The sequence below is a fragment of the Rhea pennata genome, chromosome 3 (assembly GCF_028389875.1).
Source record: "Rhea pennata isolate bPtePen1 chromosome 3, bPtePen1.pri, whole genome shotgun sequence".
NCBI lineage: Eukaryota > Metazoa > Chordata > Aves > Rheiformes > Rheidae > Rhea > Rhea pennata.
The window spans coordinates 119,157,865-119,182,248 of NC_084665.1; the positions used below are offsets into that span (position 1 = coordinate 119,157,865).

The window sequence follows — 24,384 nt, forward strand, 5'->3', positions numbered from 1 at the left end:
GGAATACCAGCAGTCTGGATAAACTCATGTACTTGGCCTCCTGCTCCTGATGCTAGGTGGTAGCTTTTTAATATGCTCTACATTATGAAACTTAACACATAACACTGGGTTTTAGTTCACACTCTTGGATGAAGCAGCTGTTTCCGTTCCTTAATGCAGTTACTGCACTAAAAATCAGGGAACTCCCAGTGCTGTACTGGATCGGGCCTGTGCCACTGAACTTCTTCTGTGCTGTCACTCAAAATGACTCCTACGTGTTGACAGGATCTAGACCACTGCTAAGTTCTCCCAACTCTCTCTAGCCCAGTTCTACACATTATCCCTAGAGGAAGCACCCCCCTTCCCCCAAGCACTTGAATCACCACAAGCGTTGCTTATAGGTCCTTCTGACATTGCTTACAAATCATAGGAAATACTTCAAATTGAAAGTCTTCAGGCAGAGTGAAACACTATTGCATATAGCATACACATTGCATCACCATGTTGCGCATGGACTAATGAAAGTTTGGTATCATCTCTAGCATTACCAGTATCTAGTAACATGAATCTTTGTGCTAACAAACTAACAAAAGCCACTATGCTGATATAGCCTGGGAACCAGCAATGAAAGATTAGATATGGTAAGTGTATGTGTAGAAAAACAAAGACATTTTCAGTTTACTGGCAATTTTGGTTTTTCTTTCTTTCCTCAAGCAGCAGGTTTCCTCAAGAGCTACAAAAACCACACAACAAAGCTACAAAGCATTATCTGCTGCTGTCAGGTTACATGGTGAACAGTCATTGCTCTGTGTGAAGTTCAGCATTTTGGAAAAGAAGTTAAAAGATGGGGCTCTAAACTGACTGCAACCAAAGCAAAATTACCTTTTTGTAGAGTATTCAGTTTTCTCCCCAGATGCATGACTTAAATGTAACCTGTGATTTTAATCTGAAATACTGAATCTTAAAAAGCTTTTGCAATTTTTCTTTTTACTTCCCTATTTCCCTAGTTATCAGTATGTTGAACATCAAATGTCCTAGTAAAACAAAACTGATGGACAGATCAGCTCAATTACCAAGCTACTAGATTCAAAATGCCTGTTTATTAATAATGAACAGAGGGCAAGGGGAAGAAGAGTGACAAATCAGTCTCAGCACTGTAAAACACTTGTTTCTCCCACCAGAAGCTTCCATCTTTCCCATTTGTCTGATAAAAGAGTATCAATGGATCTAACAGGTAGTAATAGAGGCAATAATATTGCTGCTGTCCATCCATAAGGAGACACTTAGTTGGGTCAGTTTAACACCAGAAGCACAGCCTCTCTGCATGCTGGTAGAGACCACTTCTGTGCATACCTTAAGCTAAAGATGGTCCTTTGAAGTAAACCCCGGTGGATGCAATGACAACATGGGCAACTAACAGTTCTAGCCCTCTCAAACACACAAAAACTCATTCTGGTCCCAGCTGTGTAGAGAGACACAACAGTGAAGCTAAAGCCTTTTAACAATCGGCTTGTACACATTTTTAGTAGTCAATATGAAAATTTAGCTGCTCAGAAATGGCCTCTAGAAACTTAAGTGACCTAATATAATCATCCGATTCTCACCTGAACACTGAAGTAGAAAGAAGTGCCTTTTCAAAATTGACCTCCAAAAGCAGACACAGTCATGTAACCAAGAATATAAAAAATAAATCGCTGGTATCCTACAGGAAAAACACAAGACCAGATATATTTCACACAGTGTTATTCACACATTTTCTTTTTTTGTTGTTGCTTTTTTACAGTATATACATGTGAACATTACATTATTCAGTATTAGCCACCTGGAGTCAAACCTAATCAAACTGGTCCATAAACAATTTATATCAAAAAGCGATACTTGAGCAAAAAGTCTAGTGGTTCTACCCAAACCCTAAAATAGCTGGAAGGAAAAAAAAAAACAGTGATTTTTGTTTTTATACATTATTTGTGCAGAATGATTTTAGGAAAGTGAGTGGAAGATTATGTTCAAGGTACTGAGAGCAAAAAGGATGGTAAGTTACAGGACTGTTTAATCCAACCACGGCATGTGTGCTACTGGAACAAAGTACTGGGACATTACCAGTTTCTGCTTGGACATGCAGAAGTCAAATTTAATATATTACACATTGCAAAGAATGCCAGCTTTGTGGATTAATATCACACAGCACTTGTACACAGGATAAAAATATTGAGAAGAATTACCATTTTCAAGAAAGTGCCTCAAAAGTCATCTTATGTGTGACTATGGGAAAACTATTGTTCCAGTGACAAGGCTTGTACCTCTATGGAGGGGAATTTTGTGAACTGCCATGCAAAAAATATTTGGCAATTAGAATTGTGCTTACTAAAAATAATTAGGCCTACTACATCACTATGCAGCTATTAAATGACAGATTCAGAAACTAAAGTGGGTCAGAAAAAAACTTGCCCATTTGCCTTTCTGTTAATGAGTTAACACTATCATAAAAGAGTAGTAGCAATTAACATGTATGCCTTAAAAAGGCTTAATGTAAATCTGATATAAACAGTCAACATGACAGAATCCCTTATACAAGTTTATACCACTACCAGTTCTCCTTGTCATCAGAGCCCTATCATAACAGCCTTTTATTTGATCAATACTCAAGACACTGCATTCAATGTATCTTGCTGATCAAAACTTTAGGTTATGCCATCAAAATGAACGTTTTACACAAAATACTTACTTCAACAACATACAAAGCACTTCCTTTATCTTTCAGAAACTGAATATACAAAGTAAGCTTTTTCCAAAATATTTCCATAGGCAAAGAATTAAAAAGGATTTTAATTATACACATATGGTCACAATTCTGCCTTAAAAAGATCATTGGGAAATGTACATAAGGCCGCTTGTAAATGTACATCATCTTTATGTTACTGTTACAATGTCATATGTCCAGAGAAAAAAATTGACAGTATCATACATATTTGCTTTACGCTGGGAGTAGGCTATTCAAAAATACAGTACTCTTCTGTACAAAAAAAATCATGCCACATTTATTAAGATGGAAGAAGCATTGGTTTCTGTGATAACCAAGTATTTCAGTCCATTTCTTACTATGCTTATTATCCCGACTTAAAATTTGAACAGATTCATTTCCCAAAGTGTCCATATTAACAGAATCAACAGCTATGTTATAAACAAAACATAATGTTTCTCACAATAGATAAAAAGAAAGCCGGTTCGTATTTCTGAAACCATATAAAGATAGAATTTAAAAAAATCACTCGATTTGCTGAAATAAATTTACATTATACAACACTATATGCCAGGAGGAGAAAAGGGAATGGGGATATGAATATACACTAAAATGCAAATTTTTGTCCCAAAAAGGGGTAAAACAAATTACATTTACAGCATGAAGGTTTACAAATGTACATCTGTACAACCAAGGTAAGCATCACTACTAAATTAGCAAGGCTTGTAATAAACATCGAAACAAGAGATTTGTTTTCAAACTGTAAACTTACACCTATTAACTACACGTATACAATGCATATATTTATAGGAAGCAAAAAAGCTATCTGAATATTTAATCAATCATGCTTAAATGTTGAGCTATCAAGTTTACTTTTCAGTGGCCCCTTTTCTCTTCATCAATATCTATTTTTCGCATCTACAGTGAGAAAGCAAAATAAATGCTCAACACTTTCAAATCCTTACAATTCTATATGCAAAATAAAAAAATACAAATCTCTACTCTTCCTGCATTGTAAAACTGATGTAAATTTAATACAGGGTTCACTTCTTTTCCAACAGTGTACTTAACTGAGTGGAAGTACCACCATGATTTTATTCCTCTACCTTGTACAACAATTAAATATATAAGTATATACAGCACTTATTTTTAATACATTGCTAGAGAAAACCTTAGGGCACCATTAAAAAAAAAAGTGTCCACAGCAAGTGATGAAAGCTACTCTCTCCATTTCCATTGTTTTGTTACTCCCTATTTTAATTTGCTGTGCCCTGTTTTACTATTTGGGTAGTATGTTGTGAACCACCAAAATACAACTTAACTTTTCAACATGTTAAATAATGTTTATGCAGCTGATCAATTTTAATCTGGTATAAAAGACTTCACACAAAAGGGAAAAGTAAGGATTAATTCTATATACAACTCTATAAACCTGTTGTGCTATGATGTTGGATAGACCTACCAGATTGCAAGCCAGTGTATTAAAAGAATACTGTACTTTTTCCCTTTAAAAACTATTTCAGTGACTTTACAAGGTAAAAATTTACAAAATATGTGACAGCTATTTTGATACAATTACATCATATACAGGCATTCTGTGCTTTGCCAGCCATCCAATCTGATAGGTCTCCGGATCAGGGCTGGAGATACTTTATAATTCACTCCTCAAAAATATACACAATAAAAATCTTACAAATGGATGAACAAAGTCAATAAATAGATTTAAAAAAATCAGAACATTTATAGTTAAGTTGTATGTTTTGATCATTCACAATAAAATTTTTCTTCCATTTCTGTTTCTGCTCATCTTCTAGAGCATTCCATTTGGTGGTCCACCAATTGGCCCCAGATCAGCACTGTTCTTCAGGTAGTACTTCTCCAACTTTGCCAGAATGTGTTTGCCATAGGTATATTTACGCAGAGTTGTGATGTGGGGTCGAATCTGTAAGAAGAAATCCATTATTTTTTTTGACAAAAACTGCACGTTTATACCTGTAAACAATGGTATCCAAAAAATGATGACAGCTTCTATTTCCAGATTTTGGAAGTTTTTGGAAAGATTTAGAATATGATTTTGAACTATCAATGCACTTTTCACATTGTTAGCATCTTGCTTCAAATGTTTGCTTTCAACTTTCATTTTTATACTGTTACATTTCTCTTGTAAAACAGATTTTGACCATTACGTTCCTTTAACAAACATCAGCAAATGACAAAAACTGTATTACGTGACGTAACCATGTCAGGTAAGAACCATTAAAAATGACACTTTCACATTTGACCTGATCTACCAAAGCAGGGGAGATCCTGCTGTCCAACTCCTGCTGTCTTCCATGAATCTGAGCTAGTGCTTCCATATAGTTGCAGGGCACAGTAGTTCCGCAAACATGTGCAGTGGAAAGCCAAACCCCAAAATCAAGTTTTCCCACTGGAGCAGCCTGCTAAGTTTGCTCAGCCAGAAATACTCTCTGCTAGACCTAGGGGCAGGGAGGCAGCCCCTTGTGCGAGTGCCCTGTGGGTGACTGGAGAAGCAGAGCTCTTCTAGAAATACACTGAGCCCTACATTAAACAGCATAGGGCAGTAACATTTTTACCTATCTCTGGATATTCTCAACTAGAAAATATGCTCATATGTTAGCAAGTATGGAAATCTTTTGAGAACTGCATAAAGGATTTATACCATCAGCTAGCAAATAAACAAACCTGTATTTCTTCTGCTGTTTTAATGACACATACATTTTTTTATATTAAAAGTATATTCACAGAAAAGCTGGCACAAAAAAATACAAGACAGGTTAAGACTTCCCTGCACATTTGCATTTTTAGTTTACCAGACAATTCCCAGACTCTCGAATATACTCCGCTTGATAAAGTTTCAATGAAACTAAGGAACAAGAAGTGTTTATACATCAATTCAGTATTACAGAACTAGTGAATTTTAAGTCTACAGGGAAAGGGATTTTAATAGACTAATTAAAAAAGAGAAAAGAGAGAGAAAAGATTTCTCCAAGTCAATAAAAACATACCTTATGCATTATTATCTTCCGCTGAGCAGGTTCAGCCATATCAATCATCTTCTGAACAACATAGTTGGCATACTGGTCCTTCATCATGGTGTATAAGGCACTGTGAGGACCATCATTCTGGCAACAGACCTCATCAATAAGTAAAGCTCTTTCAGCACGAGAAGCATGAGTTACACATTTTTCTACCACGTTACTGAAAAATGAGACAAATGCATTGTGACTTAAGATGCAACATTCTTCTAAAGTAGCAATTTTAAATTTATCTGAACAGTGCAAGTGTCTTAATACCACTGAATAATGCACTGTAAATGCATGAAGTCCTGATTTCCAAACTTTTGTCTGTAATGACTGAGATGCAAGAAAGTTAAAAGGATTATCTCCCCCTACTCACATCAAAAAACAAAACAAAAACACATCTGCTGATACTTATCTTACAGGAGAAATTCTCCACTGGACCTATAATAGATATACTGGACCTTGGGCTGCATATGTATTCTAGTACATCAGTTTTGGTTATGGGCCTGTTTCAGACTGCAAGCTGCAACCAAGCAAAATAGAGAAAGCCAGATACGAGGCTTCCTATTTGGATAATGGGACTTTCCTAGATCAGAAAAACAATCAATTTGTAGACAAAATCTCTGACCTTCTAGACTCTCAAAAATCAGAAAGGTAATTATTATAGCTCAGCCACCAAGTGATTCTGGTCCTGAGTCTGTTTGGAAGTTAAGCAAGTTCCAAGGAGAGGAATATGAATAGTTTTATATAGGCATAGAAAAATAAAATCCAGGTAAACTTTGTTTTTTAAGATATATGGACACTAACAAACAAACAAAAAAAAACAACAAAAAAAAAGCTGCCCCCAAAAATGTCACAGTGCATTTCTACTTAATGTTGATGACAAGGGTAGTTTAAGTTATCCAGCACCAACCCTGAAGTATATTTTCATTAGAAACTAAGCTCAATAATCTACTTTTTAGCAAAGTGTATTTGAAGACCAAGTTTTAGGTCTTAATCTTAGTATAACTAAGGATTTCTACAGTAGTCCTTCAGTGTCTTCATAGTGCATAAAATATCTGTCAGGCTGAAGCCCCACTTTTTGAAGCTATCCTTTTCATGTTTGAAAACTGGTTCAGCTGATAGCCAGTAAGTCCTAGCTCACCAACAGCAGTACATTGAGCAAGTTCTAGGAGAGCTTTTCACTTGACTCTCAGAATCCTTCACATGCCTCTCCTTGGAGACTTGAAGCCAGTTCCCTGCAGACAGGGCCTGCATTTATACAGAGTGAAGAGAAAGAACCATTCCATAAACCAACAGAATATTGGTTGTTCTACTACAGAACGGCATTTCCACTTTCCCTTCCAAGTCTAGTATTTCACAGATGATAAAATATCACTACTGTTCATTTCTACAAAAATATGAAACTACAGAAAGCAAGCTATACAAAGGAAAAAAGTACTGTATCCGTTTTGTAGCATAATAAATAAATTCAATACTGCAACTTTAAAAGGTTAGTGAACCTTTAACATACGAAGGCTGTGCAATACCTGGCAAATTTGTGCTGACTCAGAGCTAGAACTTTTCCTCTGATTTCTGAAACTATTTTACTCTTGTCTTCAGGACGACCATGCTCCAGTACATGTTGAATAACGTAATTTCCATATTGATCCTGAAAATAAGATGACTTCAATTTTCTTTTGTGTTCATACCAAGTAATCCATACAGCTTTTGTATATTTGTATAAACCTTTAAAATACTACTTCCATGGATGTAAGGAAAAATACAATCATGTCAGCATTACAGAAACAAAGGGATGCAAGAAATAATGCATCAAGCATTACTTAATGGACTACAAAATTTAAGTCCAAAATGTAAATGATCTTTAAAAATAGTATTTTTCCAAAGAATTCCTTTTATGCTTTTAAACTACTCAAAAATAAATTAGACCTTGAAGATAAAAAGGCAAGAATTACACCGTGCTTTTTGTGTGGAAATTCCTATTAAACACTAAGAATCCCTTTCTGTACTTTCGATTGATTTGATTTCAAAGGCACTTCTCTGTAGCACTCATTTTGTTCATTCCAGACCAAAATACAAAATCATGTTGCATAAGGTCTTTGGCCTTCATTTTGAAAAGACAACTTTTCTTTAGTGAGAATATGCAACATGTATATTTTGAACAATGTATGTGTGTTTAGACATTGTTAGAAGTTATTAAAGGAGAACAGAGCGAGTCAAGATAAATTGCAAAAAGGCAGCCTTTGCAATAAGAAACATTTACTAATTCTGTGTTTAAAATGCATGTTCTAAGCCACAACCAAAGGAATACAAAAAAGGCTTTTTGTATCTTCTTTACCTTCCAATTTCCAAATTTATTTTAATTAAAACTATAAGAGTGGAATGAAGAGACAAATGCATAAGAATTATTTCACAGAACAAGAAATAGGAACAATAAAAATAACATAAAGTTCTACAATACATAGAAAAATGAATTTACCCACTAACCTGCACTAGCTGTTCTGTGTGTTGATGCAGTTCTTCTAAGATTGGCAAAGTCTGCTCAGCAGTACAGTGTTCCAGAATACGCTGAATTACTCTACAACCATATGGATGAGTCGAAAGTACAAATACCTTAAAATAGGATTGCAAACAGAAGTTAAACCAACTGAAATTTACAGGTGTACTAGTAATTACCACATTCAAAATAGAACTGAATGTGTTAGAACTACTTTTATTAAAAAATAAAAATGTCTTTCAAGTTCAATCTTCCTTAAAATTCAGGAAAAGATTACGATGGAAAATTTTCAGCTCCAGTAATCACACAACTGTCTAAGAATCCAAGTTCTCTCCTTTCATTTCTAGCCTTTTTTGCTGCCAAAAAAAGCCTGAAAGTTTGATCAACTGCGACACCAGTCACACACAGCCTGAAATTATGTACAAGTTTTGGTTGGTTTAGTTAAGCACTGTTCACATTTCAAGCTTTCCTTAAAATTATAGTTCATTTTAAAGTTAAGTTTTAACTCTAGATTGACTTCTATAAAAAGGAGTTTAATTATTGCAGATTTCCACTAATTTCACATTCCAACATACTGCAACAGAGAACCTGTTGCAGAGATAAAGCTTGTAAATAACTATTCAAAACATACAATCAAGATTTAATTCCTCTTGCTTACTTCCCCAGAAAACAGATTTGTCTTTCAGAGTTTAATTCAGAAGATTAATACTTGCTACTGGTCAGACTGGACCACAAAAGAATCTTGACTGATTAGGTAACAGATCCAAATGATGCAGACAGAAAATGAAGACAGGTTGTTACGCAATAGCGCAAAAAAGTACTATTTCTCATTTATCACTTTATATTAGTTTATATTTTATAAATACACATATAGACAATTAATTGAAGCCATGGACAGATGTCTAGTCAATAAACAGTTACATTTTAGTCAAGGGGTTCTGTTTATACACCTTTTAAACATTGGCCCCATACATATTTTTTGCTGTGAAAAGGAGCCCTGACCCTAGACATCTTGGTATGCCATTTGCTGCTGTACAGAACAATAATTCTGGTATTGCTATTGTGTAAAATGTGGGAAAACTATATTGTAGATTTAAGAAACACATGTGGCTAGCCATTGAAGTAGAATGTAGTAACAGCCAAGTTAAAAAGAATTATAAAAATCTTACTAAGACTATAAAGTATATATTTGTCACAGAATATTAAAATCTTATTTAACTGCAGTATATTTTCTAGCCTATGGCACAATATTAACCTTATATTATAGTTCGGGAGGGGAGAAGCAACCTTAAATAAACAATGAAACAGGACATGCACTTAACACCAGCCCAAATACAGAGAACAGATGAATGCATTTCTTCAAAGTATTTCACTAATAATAGAAATTAATAGGAAACACTGAAAGACAGACTTGCAAGATAAGCAATGAAAGAAAACAACAGCTTGACAAAAATACACATTAGGGATCAGATACAACCTAGTTAATATATCAAAAGTAACAATAGTGAAGTTGTAAATAAAATCTGAAATAGCATATCAAAATTCAAACAAAGCCTGGCCCTAAGCTAAACACTTGTTATTGATATTCACAGCATATCCAGACAGGCTTTCCAGAGCCTCATCTTCAACATACTCATCTTTTTACAGCACATTAACTGTCTATTCAACAGTTTTACTACTGTATTCCTATTTTTATCTTGCTGAATACAAGCTGACAGGGAAGTGCTAAATGTGATCATCTTTTTAACAAAAAATATAAAAAATGTCTACAAGTCAAAACAACTCTACAGAAAATAAAATGAACTGTTAGCATTACCTGTCCTTTGAATGCATCAATGATGAACTGGAGCGACTGTGGCTGAACACACTCAATACATTTTTGTACAACATGGTTTCCATTTTGATCTTTCACACATTTCAGAACATGACCATCCAACTCTTTCACCATTTCATTCTGGAAAAAAGATCATCCTTGTCTTTATAATGATTTTTGCCTCAAAAAATACCCCTTTTTGGCACAACTGTCCAATCATAACATTCACTAGTGGTCTACATATGTACCTTATGTATATTTAAATTTAAAGATCTATTTTGTCCCCCAGAGTAATGAAGGGAAAGATCAACAACCTAAGCAAGTGGAAAGGTAGATGCAATGAAAAAAATAAAATAAAAAAAAATAATGTTCTAACTTACAATTACCTGCTGGTCAGGTGAGATAGACTCAAGTGCTTTCTGAATAACACGACAACCATACATCTGTAGGGCTAATGGCAGAACATGACCACGTATGCGTGTTGCTAGGGCTAACTTTTGATCCAGGCTTCCAAACTAAAAGAAAATAAATATGCTGTTAACAATGAAGACATATTGCAACATATTGGGATTTATGACTAAGAACTTCCATAATCTATTACAAATTTACAATGCCTTGCACATGATTTTCCATTTTTAATTTTGGTGGGTATATTTGCCAGAAACTTTTGTTCTCTAAATACAGTATTATATAGTGCATACACACTCCACATTCCAGTAAAATGCCTGCTATCAAATATATCACCTTTAGAAGACAACAGAAAAATTGAAGTAGTTTATATTTGACTGTAAAAATATTCTGCAAGAGCACAGTCTGTAAGAGCATGTAGTATTAAAAAACCCAATAATCTACCTATTTAGGCAAATGATAGCAGACAAATTAATTACATCAGGTTATCTCAACATGCCTATTCAAATTTATATTTTAATACATCAAATTTGTACTAGTCATTGTACCCTATTTGTTATATACAGTAAGCAACCTATAACAGGAAAAAAATTTCAACCCCTGAAGCTGCTTCCTAGTAACTTCAAGTGACTTGAAGGATCATTCCTTACCATAAGCACGTTGGGAAATCTAGAAATACCTGGACTCTGCAGAGCAAAATCAAGGTGGTTTTCTACACCAGCTGGACTAGGGTACCATTCAACTAACCGGTTTTCAGCAACAGCTAATAGCTGCCCATGAAGGCAGGGTTAGGGTTAGGGAGGGTGTCAAGGGGACGAGGACAAACTCTTTTCAGTTGCCCCATGTGACAGGACAAGAGGCAATGGGCAGAAATTGAAGCACAGGAAGTTCCGCCTGAACGCAAGGGGGAATTTCTTCCCTGTGAGAGTAACGGAGCACTGGACCAGGTTGCCCAGAGAGGTTGTGGAGTCTCCTTCTCTGGAGATCTTCAAGGCCTGCCTGGATGCAACCCCATCAACCATGCTCTAGGTGACCTTGCTGAGCAGGAAGGTTGGACTAGATGATCTCCAGAGCCCCCCCCTTTCCAACTTTACTGATTCTATGATTCTATGATATTACACCCTTCACTGTGCTAGCACCTGTGATACTAGCAGTACCTAGTATGTGTGCTGGTCCATGCTCTAGAAGCCAATCTGATTTAATTACAAATATAATCCTGTCAGAGAATTAGTTTCCAGCCTGATCAGTTCCCAGATCCTGTTCACGACATCATGTAAGCACCTGTGCTGGCACAATACAAGATGCAATACAAAAATGAGCAGCTGGACATCAGCTTGGTGGCATCAGCAACTCTTACACAGCACTGCTGAGAGCTGTAAAACTCCAAAGCCTTCCTCACTGAAGGCTCTAAACCAAGTTATCCTTCCTACTTAAAAAATGAACGAAGTCCATCCTTACTATATCTAAGGGCTAATGTGTTTTTTCTTGGAAACTCTTCTGCAAAATTAAGATGAAACACACCTGATTGTCAACAGCTATCTATCCTGCAGTTATGCAAAACAAACAAAAACAAAAAACAGTAATAGATGAGTAAGGTCAAGAACTTATATACTGTAAATAAGTTTTTTTTAATCACATATTCTGGTTTTGTAAAAGAATGCCAAGTTGGGGAGGCAGGGAGAAATCAAGCATGTTGTTTAATAGATTGCTCAATAAAAACTCCATTTTTATATATCAACAAGCATCTTATTTCTTACTGGGTATTTTTCCAGCTGCACCTTGTATCCTACCAAATATTATGATTCTATCTTTGATAGAAAGTATACTGTGTTAGGTATCTTTTCTAGGTACAAATTTTACAAGACACAGGCGCTGCTTTTTCTTCTCTTCGCAACTTAGAATCTTAGAGCTCTTTAATAAGGGTCTTTTTACCCCACCATTTTCAAGAAAAGCAAAGCTGTTTTAAATACTAGTCTTACTAATACTAGATGTGGAAGTATCTCATGACACTCCTTCCCTAAAATTCTTCTGTCTGAATACATATATTAAGTTTTATTTGAGTCTCTTCATTTACAGCACTGAACAAAGTTCACAGCTATCTATCTGACTACACGAGCATTTTCAAGATGCATTGTTTGTCAAGATGTAGTGATCAATAAATACAAGTATCCTTCAAATCTTTGTGTCATCATCTGCTGAAAAGTCTCCATAAATTAACCTGCAAGGCTCATAAAGCCTGAGTATGCACCATGCACAGACTTAAGGAGTCTATTTTCAGAACAGACTACAAATGTATCATGCTATCCTTTTAAAATGTGCTGTATTTAAGGATGAAATATTAAATCTAAAATTACTTTACAAATTCTGTCCAGTCATTTTTTTGCAAATGATCTGAAAACTCCCATTAAAATAAGAAGCTGTGTGTTGCTGTTTTCTGAAACAGTTTAAGCTCACACATACAGAAACCTAATTATCAATATGGAAAGATCAGCCTATGCTGTTCACCAACATATGCATCACCAGTGCAAAGAGAAAACCATGCCTATCATCTTCTGGCCTCTTATGAGCAAAGCTGGAGACAGAACAGGGAATGTGTGTGCAGTGTTAAATACTTGGGTTCTATGGTAAAAGTCCTGGAGAGTTCTGCTACAATGTTAAGAAAAAACATTTAAATTAGATCAGATTTTATAGGTTTGCATTTGAATTTCTGTTCATGCACTTTAAGTGTAATGCTTACCTCAAAGAACTTCTGTATTACGTAGTTTCCAAACACATCAGTCATCAGTTGATATGCTGCTTGCAGTATCTCATTAAATACCATCTGGCGCTCAGCTGGAGTAGCTCGTTCTAGCTTTTGCTGTATAAATCTAAGTGCAAAAAAAAGTACATTATACTTCACATAAACAAAAGAAAAACCTCTTAGAGTTTCAATGAGTCACCTCAATAGTCTAAAAATAAATGCTGAGTATTTATAAAAACTTAATAAAATTGAAGTAGTGCTTTTACATATAAAAGGATGCATTTGAGAATAAAGATAAATGTTTTATTTGAAAAGGATTAAATATGTAAACAACAACATATAGCTGAAAAATAATTTTACTTTCCAGATATCAGATTGTATTCAGTTTTCTTAATCAATGCCTTTTTAATACTTTCTAGAGTTTAGAAGTTTAATTATGAAACTATTCTGACACTAAAAACTTCTACAAGGAGCTAATAAATTTCTACTACTTCTATAATGAATTCTTTCTAGGAAAGGAAAAATAACAGTGCAAGAGCATTTGTCCCAATTAATGGTATGTGTCATATTAAGATGATGACCAACTCATTAAAATGTTTTATATTAATACAACAATAACCAAGCAGTAAAACATTATCATTAACTTCACCATAATAATTACCTAGAACCATGCTGGTCTTGGGAAAATTCAACAATATGTCCAACAAGGTCTCTTAGTTGAAGATTAGGGAAACGGTTATTTCTGAAATCTTCAAGTAATCTACTACGTCCAGAAGGCATAATATCAGACCTACTGTAACGAAGACGTGAAGGAGGGAAGAGCTGACTGGTGGAGCTAAAAAGACTGGAGGTACTTGCTGCACTGCGATACTTCGCTTCTGCTCCGGGTGCTGCAGAAATATAGCGACCACTACCATTTGTCAATCCTCCTACAAGGAAGCAGTTCTGTCAGTAAGAGCCATCAGAAAAATAAACAACAATAAAATAAAAATGTACTAGAACTATGGATACTCTGGAGCCAAAGAGAAAGAACAGCATTGTCTTGTTATTTATATTTACCTCATTTTGGTTGGAGGAGGTAGATAGCTTTATCTTCAAAGAAATAAACCCACTCTCCCCCTCATTTTTATTTTATGTGAAGGAGAACCAGGAGAAGGAAGCTCATTAGAACAATATAAAGGTACAGGTAAGGTGACCACCCATTCAGACCTAGAGAAATTTTAGAATTAGGTGGTCCTCAGTTTAGTGGGCAGATTTCCACTTCACAAGCACAACTGACTCATTTCCTTATTAGTAGTCTTGAAATTAGCCAATTGTTTCAAAATAGACCATGAAGTCTGAACTACCCTTCAGTCCCTACTGAGGTACCCTTCGGTTGATTTAAAACGTAATAAGGCATTTTTGGGGAGGCATGTGTTGTGCCTCTAATCATGCTGTACCTGTTCTGCAGGAAATTAAATGACTTCAGCATCCCAGGCTTTCAATCTGGTACCTCTTGTAAGCACTAAATATGTTAAATTTCAAAACGGAAACTAAGAATGCACTAATTTCTAAAACAACAAAAGATACTTTAAACTAAAGTTCCTTTTAGAAACATACAGACCTTTCCTTGATGCAAAACGTTCACTCTCATAATGCTTTGTCTTTCCTTATTTCTATGAACAAAATTATCTTGCTTTGTTTAGGTCCTGCTCCTTTTGCTAGTGATCCTACCTATAACTATCATCTCACAGCCCCATGAATTTCTTCTTACATACTACTCCCTAATCAGTTTATGTCATTCTGAACTTGACCCCAAAGCCTCTCCCCACCACTTCACAACAGGCAGTAATGATTATTATAAACAAGCAACTATGTATCTTTCTAATTAAATGATTTTTAGAAGAAATACTGCTATAATAACACAAGCAGAAACATTCAAAGGCACATTTCCACCTGAAAAAACTCAAGTCTACTTCTACAACAAGAATTGACTCAGAATTATTAGGGTATAAATTGGAAAAGGAAACATTTTCCTTCAAATTATCTAGAATGTCACATACTAGCTGGAAGCCCTTTCAAGGTCAGTAAAAGAAATGTCTAAATTCAAATTTTTAAAACAAAATGCAGTATGTGCTGTTTGAATGGTGCTCTGTTACAAAATTGATTTAAAAAACAGCTGACAGTGCCCTAGCCAAGCCTTCTTTTGTTCCAAGTATTTATAAGGCCAGGCAACAACAGTGTTACAGAGGGCTGGTAATATATTAATGGTCAAGTATCAAAAGGTCAATCTGAAATATCAGAATCTGAGAGATGTTAGTATTCTGCAAGACATATCAAGCATTATATTTATTGCATGGTATAGGATTATGCCTTAAAATTAAAAATAATTAGTATTTATTTTATAATTAGTTTTGCAGAAATTCAGTGGTAAGAATCAGTAAAGAATCAGTAAATACTTTTAAGTCTCATAATACCTTTAAAAAATCTGTTTTCTTTTTAAAGCCTCTTAATTCTTCATAGCCAGAAAATTCAGGTTTCTTTAGCTAGTTTTTAATTTTCATTGACAATCACTATTCCCAGAAAAAGACTGACAGTGACAGAACAGACAAAAAAATTCCAATATTCTGCAGGTGAAGCAGGATGCAGAGACTTTGGTTCTGTAGTGATTTTTCTTCTAGGAACAATCTTCCGAACAACAGAAGAACTATGCCTCTGAAAACTGATCTAAATTTTGATGCATGAAAGAAATCTTATCTTCCCTGTAAATGCAGTGGAATAACAATTATTGCCAGAAGAGGGCAGCAAAGCCCATTAAAAAAATAAAATAAAATAATAGGCTGTCTTCAAGTTATAATATTTGTGTATTACTTATCACATGGCTCAGTTCTGTGCCCAACACAAACAGGGTAGTTTTGATAATCTCACAAACTGCCTAGGTCTAATTAGCATAAAATATCATGGAATTGCACACATGAATCAGGAATTCTTTAAGCATGATTTTTTTTAAAAAAACAGCTTCCATGTCAGATTCAGATAAATGCAACAATTACTGGATGAAGAAACTTGCTAGCCTTTAGCAAAAACATTAAACATATCTAATAAAACTGCATGTATATGCTTCACACACAAGAGTCTAAAGTCTTTCTTCAGTTCAGTTTGGCAACTATCCTTTTTAAGGCTTGCAAAAAAATTATGCTACAACTGGGAGCCTCCTGTTTAACCCGTGAAACTATTTAAGTTGATCACATTAAGCTTGATCATAATATGTGACTGCTGAAAATGAATCTGTTGTGCCTAGAACCATTTTTTCACACTTCAAAACCACATACAAAGCTTAAGCTTGTATAAGGCTGGCTAGTATAAAAACAGTTATTTGATAGGTACCTAGCTTTTCTTCTGGGATAAAATTTTATTATAGCAGTAGTATGATAATTCAATGATAACTTAGAAGATTAAAAATATATTCCCAAAATAAAAGCATGTTTGTTGTCATAGATACTTATTAAATATAGATATATTCTTGTATATCATAATGGGCTATTTTCTTAAATATTATACTCCCACAAAATTCTCAGTCCCTAAACATAAAAGCATTATTACGGACATTAAGAACATCTGGTCTCCTCCCTTCTGAAAACTTTTACTGTTAATGGCTTAGAAATGAACAACTGAGATCTTAACTGCAGTTTTTAAAATTCTCCTGGTTAGCCTACCACATCAGCTGTGTTTCTCAAGAACTCAGAAAACTTTTACAGATTCTGATTCCAAATCAGAAAGGCAACAGATCAGTTCTTACAAGTGATGTGGGCAAGCAATTCATACCACTGTTTTATTCAGTAAAGTGTTTATTCATTAATGCATCTAGTCTAGAATTTCCTGCAAAAACTCAAATTTTAGAAGACTGCTATAATGCATCAGTACAATCACAATTTCAAACCATTGCAGACTGAAAGTTTATCTAGCCACTGCAGTGAAGAATGATCATAGTTACCACTTCTGATCTCATAAAAGGGCGATCTCCAAAGCAATGGATAATATTGAGTTGTTTTACAGTTTAATTCAACCTGACACCCTGCGGCTAGGCCATAGGGAAGAAAACGCAGAGGTGTAAAGGTGATACAGGCCACCTACAACAGTGCTGTAGCAAGTTTGAAGGAGACAGCACGCATTAAATTACTAACTCCTTAACTTGGATAACAGATGTATTTAACAAAGGAGAATGTGACAAAATTAAAAATCAGATCAAGGCAAATTAATTTTTATAGCATTAGTCTATTAGTACTTATTACCCAAGTATTTGTTCAGGACTTTGAGACATAAAATAGATTTACTGCAAAATAACTTGTTTAAAATCAGTTAGCAACCTTATTTTCTAGTAAAATACATAAATGTAGTGTTAAACCATCTATTTGTACAAAATGTTAGTACATTTATACAAAAACAACTCCATCTCATCCTCAGATAAAACAAGCTTTTCGTCTTCACAAGAGAAATACAAAAGGACTTGATACACATACGTGTGTATATATATATACACATACATATATGTATGCGCACACACATATGTATGTATGAATGTATAAAATGAATTAATTCAAGTGCTTATTATGCCTGGTTTACAGAAGTCCTACAGAGTAGGTACCCACAGCAGAGGCAACACAAGGTTCCCCATATTGCCTTGCCAAGGGGCCTTAAGACTCTTAAGAATTGGTCATTCTGGGTAAAATAATAGTTCAGATTGCTGTTGTTTTAACAAGTTTTGCTTGGAAACCACAGACAGACAATAATCACCCCCCCAAAAGTCCAGATTTCAAAATCCTATTCTAGAACAAACACTTAACAAGCTACAATGTACCATCCAACCAAGAAGCAAGCACTGCCAATCTAAAAAGGATTTTTTTCTAACACAGGAAAAATGCTTTTATTTCATCTTTTTATTCCTGGGAGTGAAAGGGTAGTTCAAATTCATGACCTTGCTGCTCCAGCTGACTACAGTAAAGGAGCGGTTACAAACAACAGACAAATCCCTTCAGGCACACTAGGATACAAAGTAATTAGTGCTTTTCTATTATAGGATGTTGGAGAAGAATTTTTGAGAATATATTAAAAACAGTAAGAGATCATGAATTTCTTGTAGAAGAGAAATTGGTCTTTTAAGTTATAAATTGCAGCAGTGTCTGACAAAGGGGTTATAAAACCATGCACCCTTCCCTATTACTGTGCTCTACTATTCAGGTGGCTGAAACAGGAGCAACTGAATTTGATGCTCATTTTTAAAACAGGAGATAAACTTAGCTGAACCTGTTGATTTGTATCAGGCAGGCAGAACAGTAACAGCTTTGAAGGTGGAAGGAAAGCTGCATTTGACAGGCATTATCATAATATCAATGGAAACTACACACAGACATGAACTTCGAAGTGTTGCTCTACTCTGAAAAGTGACTATATAAGAATCATACCTTTCTTAAAATATACTCCCTGTTTATATTCAGTTGTATATTAAATGGCAAGGAAGCTTTGCGGTTTCTAATTTTTTTGTGTCTGAGAAAAAAAATAAAACCTTGCAATAGCAGTTAATGAATATACCAGAATAAGCTTAATTGAACAAGCGATTCAATGCAGAAATATGTTCTTCAGTTTGCAACAGTGTACATTACACATTTGTGCAAAAATATAAAAGGGCAAAATGTAGGAGATGTTAAAAGAAACCCCGTATTTTTGTGAAGGCCAAAATACAAAAAGCTTCAGTTTCCAGGTCAATTTTGTACATTTACCAGCAAATGGAGTCCACTTCATGTGGAAGATCAAGCAGCAGTCAGCACGAAAGCCAACAGCACTGTGTCATTTTTCAGAGTACAACTGTCCATTCTGGTCTTCACACACTGATTTAGCAGAGCATTTTTAACAAATTATTATACTTAGTTCACACTGCCGAACAGTCTAGAGTAGATTAAAATCAATATTTAACAATTTCTGCTGATAGGGGTAATCCTTTATACTGATCACAGCTTATTTTCTCAGAATTGGAAAGCCTTTTATTTAGCATTTAATTGAATGTAACACAACACAAAACTTTGGGACTTTTTTTGATAATGCCTTCCAAAATTTGGTTTAAGTATAGTTTTCAATAATATGAAAACTATTATGAAAGTACTTTGAAAAGAAAGAAAGAAAAAGATTTCCATGATAACCCCATTGTCAGATGTTCAGAACTTTCTCAAAAGTCTCCATTTGGGCTGAAACTTTCCATGCTTGGTCTCAGCCCAAAGGTGCACTTTGCAGACCTGAAAAAGGAAAAAAGGTAAGTAAAAAAAATAAAACGTGCTGAAACATCCCCTTGCCCAGTTTTACTTCGGGTATTCAGCACATAACCATGACGGGGATACTGAACTGTAAATGTAATATATTTGAATTACTTTTAACATTGTTATATACATCACTCACACATTTTTCACTTTCAAAACGTGCATTTAGGTAGACTTTCAGTCTACTTGTTCTGCTTTATTTGTACTAAACAAAAGTATGGGGGATTAGGTTGCCTATTACATGCACAAAGTGTGCACTGAAAAATTACTTAAGCAACAGGCAACTCAATCTCATAATTACATCCAGTTTCATTGTATAACTTTAGTATCCAAATTTAACAACCACAAATATTTTCAGTGAAAAGGGAAAGTTTATCAAGTAACCTCAGATTAGAGGCATTCTCCTCTAAAATAAACTGTAGGCTGTGGTACATTTTCCTTTTTTATTTTTTTTTTTTTAGAAAAAGATTGAGCTACCATGTCATCCAACCACCCAACTGGTTCAAAAATATCTAAAATATTACTACCAATATGCCTTAAAAGTATACCTGATAATAGAGAATCACCACTGAAAAAGCCATTGCTACTACTTTCATAAATGTGTTTTCTTCCACCAACCTGGTGGTTAATCTTGTCATCTTGGCAAAGCATCTGGGCCAGGTTTACTGATTCAAAAATCACCCTTCAACATACTGTACTGAAAGCTTTGCTCACTCTTCTACTTCTGTCATAGTAAGGGGCTGTAGTGAGAGTTACTCCACTGTTAAAACAAAATTTCATCTTAAAATATCCTTAATAGAAGTGATAATATGCTAAAGTACAAACAAAAATAATGTACCTTTGCTTGTCACATAACAGAAAGTAACATAACACAAAAAGGAGCAATAAATCTTACTGGGCTCTCTATCGGGCCCTTTCAGGGAAGAAAAATCAATTGCTGGCCCGATACTGCAAAATGCTGAGTGCCCTCCACTGTCAAATCAAAGAGAATTTTAGTGTGCTCTCCAGCTTTCAGAAATTGGACCATTTACTCACAAAACTGGTTAACAGCAAAGGTAGTGTGACATCTCTTATGCAACATATATTTTACACATAGAAATACATACAGACATACAAACAAAAAGTGGTTTTTTGTTTTTTTTTTTTTTGTTTTGTTTTTTTTTACCTAAATGCAAACTGGATGAGGATCCATGTGATGAAAGTGATGGCGGTGGCGTAAGTGAATGTCCTGGCGTTTGGCTTGGCAGAGGCATGCCTATTGGACTTGGAGAGGAGGAAAATCCCAGACTATTGTAAAATGGCTGCCCTATGGGTGCTAGGCTGCTACTAGATCTTTTGTACAAGTCAGAGCTAGTAGATAGAGAATCTCTCCTTGTGGCACTACTACTTGCAGAACTGCCAACTGAAGAAGAAATAAAAAGACCCTAATTACACACAGTGTCAACTGAATAAAACCTATCCCCAACTACAGCTGGGCAATAACAGATGCGATCACAATAATTACAGCAATCGTTATGACAAAGACAATTACTGTGATAACCACACATGCTTTTAAGTAAATCGAAGTGGGTATAAACATACCACTAATAAGTGATTTAATCAATGTCCATATCTTTCAACATTTCATTCTAGACTTCTCACTGTAATATCATTGTACTCTTGTTTTAATAGCCTGACTTCAGGCTTTGGAACAAATAAGAATCTTACCAAATTATACATTACACTGTCACTTTATATAATAAATGGTTCTAAAAATATTCCCACTGAACTCTTCAAAAAAAAAAAAAAAAAAAAAAAAAAACACGTTTTCCATCAGAAATTATTAGTCAGGCAGTGATACATGATTTCAGGTAATAGGCTAGAGACAACATATATATTTTTGGCTTAAGAGTTCAGAAAAAAATCTATGTTACTGTTCAGCTGTTTCTGAACTTCCTCTTGTTTGTGCATCCCTCATCCGTAGGAAAAACAAACGACTACTTAAAATTCCTTGATAATTATGGTTTTCAAAGAAATGTTTAGGAAGATGTTATAAAGTGGGAGTAGGATAAGAGGATGAAGAGCAGAACAGAGCAAGGAAAATTAAGTGGAAAACCAGAGATGTAACTTTACTACCACCAGTATTTTCTGAAAAACAAATAAAAGACTAGAAGCCTAAACTAACAGAGTATTAATGAAGGACTGGTTATGCTGCACAGCATCATTCAGCAGGGTGATGAACAGTCTAGGATAAATCAGGAGAACAAAGTTTTTAGAAGTGGTAATTCTAGTATCTGTTGCATACTAGTGAAGTACTAAACTAGATTGCCTATTTTAACACTGGAACATTTTTATTATACTCATGAACACACCTAAGATTATGAGTATTTTGATAACATAAAGCTTCTTTTTAAGCTGAATTTGGAATTTGGAACATCAAAAGGTAAAAATTTGTACTTCCATAACCTTTATCCTTCTCAAGTACCTTCCTACTACAGCGGACAGCATGGCCCAATATAAAGGTTGCCTGTTCCTTCCCATTTTAAGATCTTAGTTTGTTTTCTCATAACATTAGCGAACTGACTAACGTTTTTCAAGGCAGACACCTCCTCAGAACATGTTTTTGGGGAACAACAAGTTCAGCCAAAACAATACAGCCGTTTCACAGAACCGGGCAAGTAAAGATGCTTTACCCTTACCAAAATAAGCCAGAAACCTATTATTTGGAGAAATAAATGCTGTTATGTACTCAGAATACTGTACTAGCAATAGAGGACTTCTATTTCAGGTATCCTCATGCTGTCTATTTGGTTGAGCTAGAAATCTTAGCAAAATCATAGTACATACAAATTCAGAGACCTGCTACAGATTCACAGCTAAAAACTCTGAAACTTCTGTCCATACATGAAATGTCTTGAGATGGCTGGAAAAGCTGTTCCCTGCAACTGCACTTCCAGGTTTCTGCATATCTTTCCAAAAGCAGACTCTAAAACTGCTGCCCAAGATCCCATCTTGTGCTGTGGATGTCCATCAGGCAGCGTAGCAAGGAAGCTATCCGTGAGTGCAGAGGGCACAATAGCCAAACACAAGAAATAGACCAAAAAAAGGAAACCAGAACTGGGTGGAGAATAAAAGACAAAGGAGCCAACAAGGAGACTGCAAGAGAACTGACAGGGAATTTGAAAACCAGTGGGACTGAGGATGAAAAAGAAAGCAGATCTGATGAAATGCTGCAGAAGGTATACGCAACAGTGGGGCAAAGAGACTAGAATAGTAAGCTGATGATGGTAGTATCACACTGCATAAGCCAGAAATGGAAACAAATGCGGGGAGGGGGGGGGGAAGATAGACAGATGTTGCCTGGAACTGAGAAGGAGGACATGCAAGAGGAAAAGCCAGGAGGAAAGATACTGGACTAACTAGGCAAGGAAATTAAGAAATAAGAAGAGCAAATTAAGGCAACAGTTAAAAGGAAGTCTCAGTCTTTTACAGGTTCTAGCTCAGCTGATGAAACACATGAACATTAGTTAATACAATACTACTTATGAATTGTTATTTTTCCAGCTGATTTAAGCTAAACAAACTTTAGCTTTCTTTAGGGTTTCTTATTCAATTGAATTTCTGCAGCTTAACAAGTTACCACAAACCAGCTGAGCTGCATTTTCACTAAGCTCACCAAAAATCCACAGAAGATAACTGAGCTAGCTTATCCCTCTTCACCATTCTTTAAGCTAATGCAATTGCTTTACATTTGTCACAAGCCAAAAGTTGGTTTGTAAAGCTGCTGTAGTTCATATAATTCTCAGTTACCTGTTAAGCTGAGTAACCTATTATGCACCTAAATCTTCAAGCAGAGTCTATTTAACTTCATAGTAAGATCGCAAAGGACTGTAAAATGCATACAGTCATTTATACTGTGTGTTTACCTGTTTGTTTTCTGCTTTGTTATTCATCCTTGCAGCTAGAACATGCTAACTTTTGTATTTTCTGCAAAGCTATTTTTTATTTCCCTGCAGCAAATAAAAACATTAGCAACGTTTAAGGGCAAGATCTGTACTTCCATCTACCAGCTTTCATGGATGTATTTTAATTGAAATTCAACCCTTACATCATACCGAGGAGACTCACAAAGCAGTTGAAACTTTGGCAAATTAAATCAAACTTACTTTTAATTTGTCTCAGTGTGTACTAACATCATTTTGTAGGTACTCATCTGTGTAATGAAGTTCATATATATGTACAGTTCACAAGCTTAGCTTTTTTTTAAAACCAGGAAGTATAAATTTTAATGGCTATTACGGCAAGTACGGTTTATACTTGGCAGAAGGGCACTTTCAATATACTTGTACTCCAATAATACTACTAAAAATACTTAGTTTTAGATAGCACCTTTCATCAGCACTTCTGAAACTGCAAAAGCACAGGCTTCCTGCTTCCCTGTGGAAACTGCCATGCTAATTATATCACCTAGGATACTGCTCTAACATTTCAGCATTTGCTGTCTAGGCTGAGGGCTTTGGGTGAAGCTCTGGATCTGACTTTTGCTACAAAAAAAAGGCTTAATCTCCCAACTACAGAAGTGTGCCAGAAAGGACTAATCTGCTTCTCAGTAAATAGACACACAGCTAAAATTTGTATTGTTTGGATGCCTTTCTGATAACACTGAATTAATAAGGAGTTGTATGTTTTAAAAGTTCTCTAGAGATTTGAATGGGTGTATATATACTTATGATCACTATTTGTCAATTAAATGAAACTGTATCTAGAGCAAAACCGCTGCTAACAGTTCACTGAGATCCTATAAGCAGTTTGAGACTAACCTATATTACAAAATACAGCACCTGGAAAGCACAATTATTTGTATATAAAATTTACCTGCTGCAGTGCTATGGGAAATTAT

At 35.1% G+C, this 24,384-nt stretch overlaps 1 protein-coding gene across 11 annotated transcripts in view; it reads right to left on the minus strand.

Annotated features, from left to right (window-relative positions):
- Window positions 1–1,060: 1,060 nt before the first annotated feature.
- PUM2 (pumilio RNA binding family member 2) overlaps window positions 1,061–24,384 on the minus strand; it is a 73,220-nt gene continuing 49,896 nt past the window's right edge. For 6 of the 11 annotated variants that reach the window (XM_062573171.1, XM_062573174.1, XM_062573166.1 and 3 more), the window contains 9 exons: window positions 20,671–20,907; window positions 13,880–14,147; window positions 13,216–13,345; window positions 10,451–10,585; window positions 10,074–10,211; window positions 8,248–8,373; window positions 7,290–7,411; window positions 5,746–5,938; window positions 1,061–4,661 (listed from right to left, as the gene is read on the minus strand). In XM_062573171.1, coding sequence (XP_062429155.1) covers window positions 4,530–4,661; window positions 5,746–5,938; window positions 7,290–7,411; window positions 8,248–8,373; window positions 10,074–10,211; window positions 10,451–10,585; window positions 13,216–13,345; window positions 13,880–14,147; window positions 20,671–20,907 — 1,481 coding nt within the window. In that variant the 3' untranslated portion in view covers window positions 1,061–4,529. Of the gene's footprint in view, window positions 4,662–5,745; window positions 5,939–7,289; window positions 7,412–8,247; window positions 8,374–10,073; window positions 10,212–10,450; window positions 10,586–13,215; window positions 13,346–13,879; window positions 14,148–20,670; window positions 20,908–24,384 lie in introns of those variants that run through there. The other 5 variants (XM_062573168.1, XM_062573167.1, XM_062573172.1 and 2 more) reach the window with 4 other exon arrangements.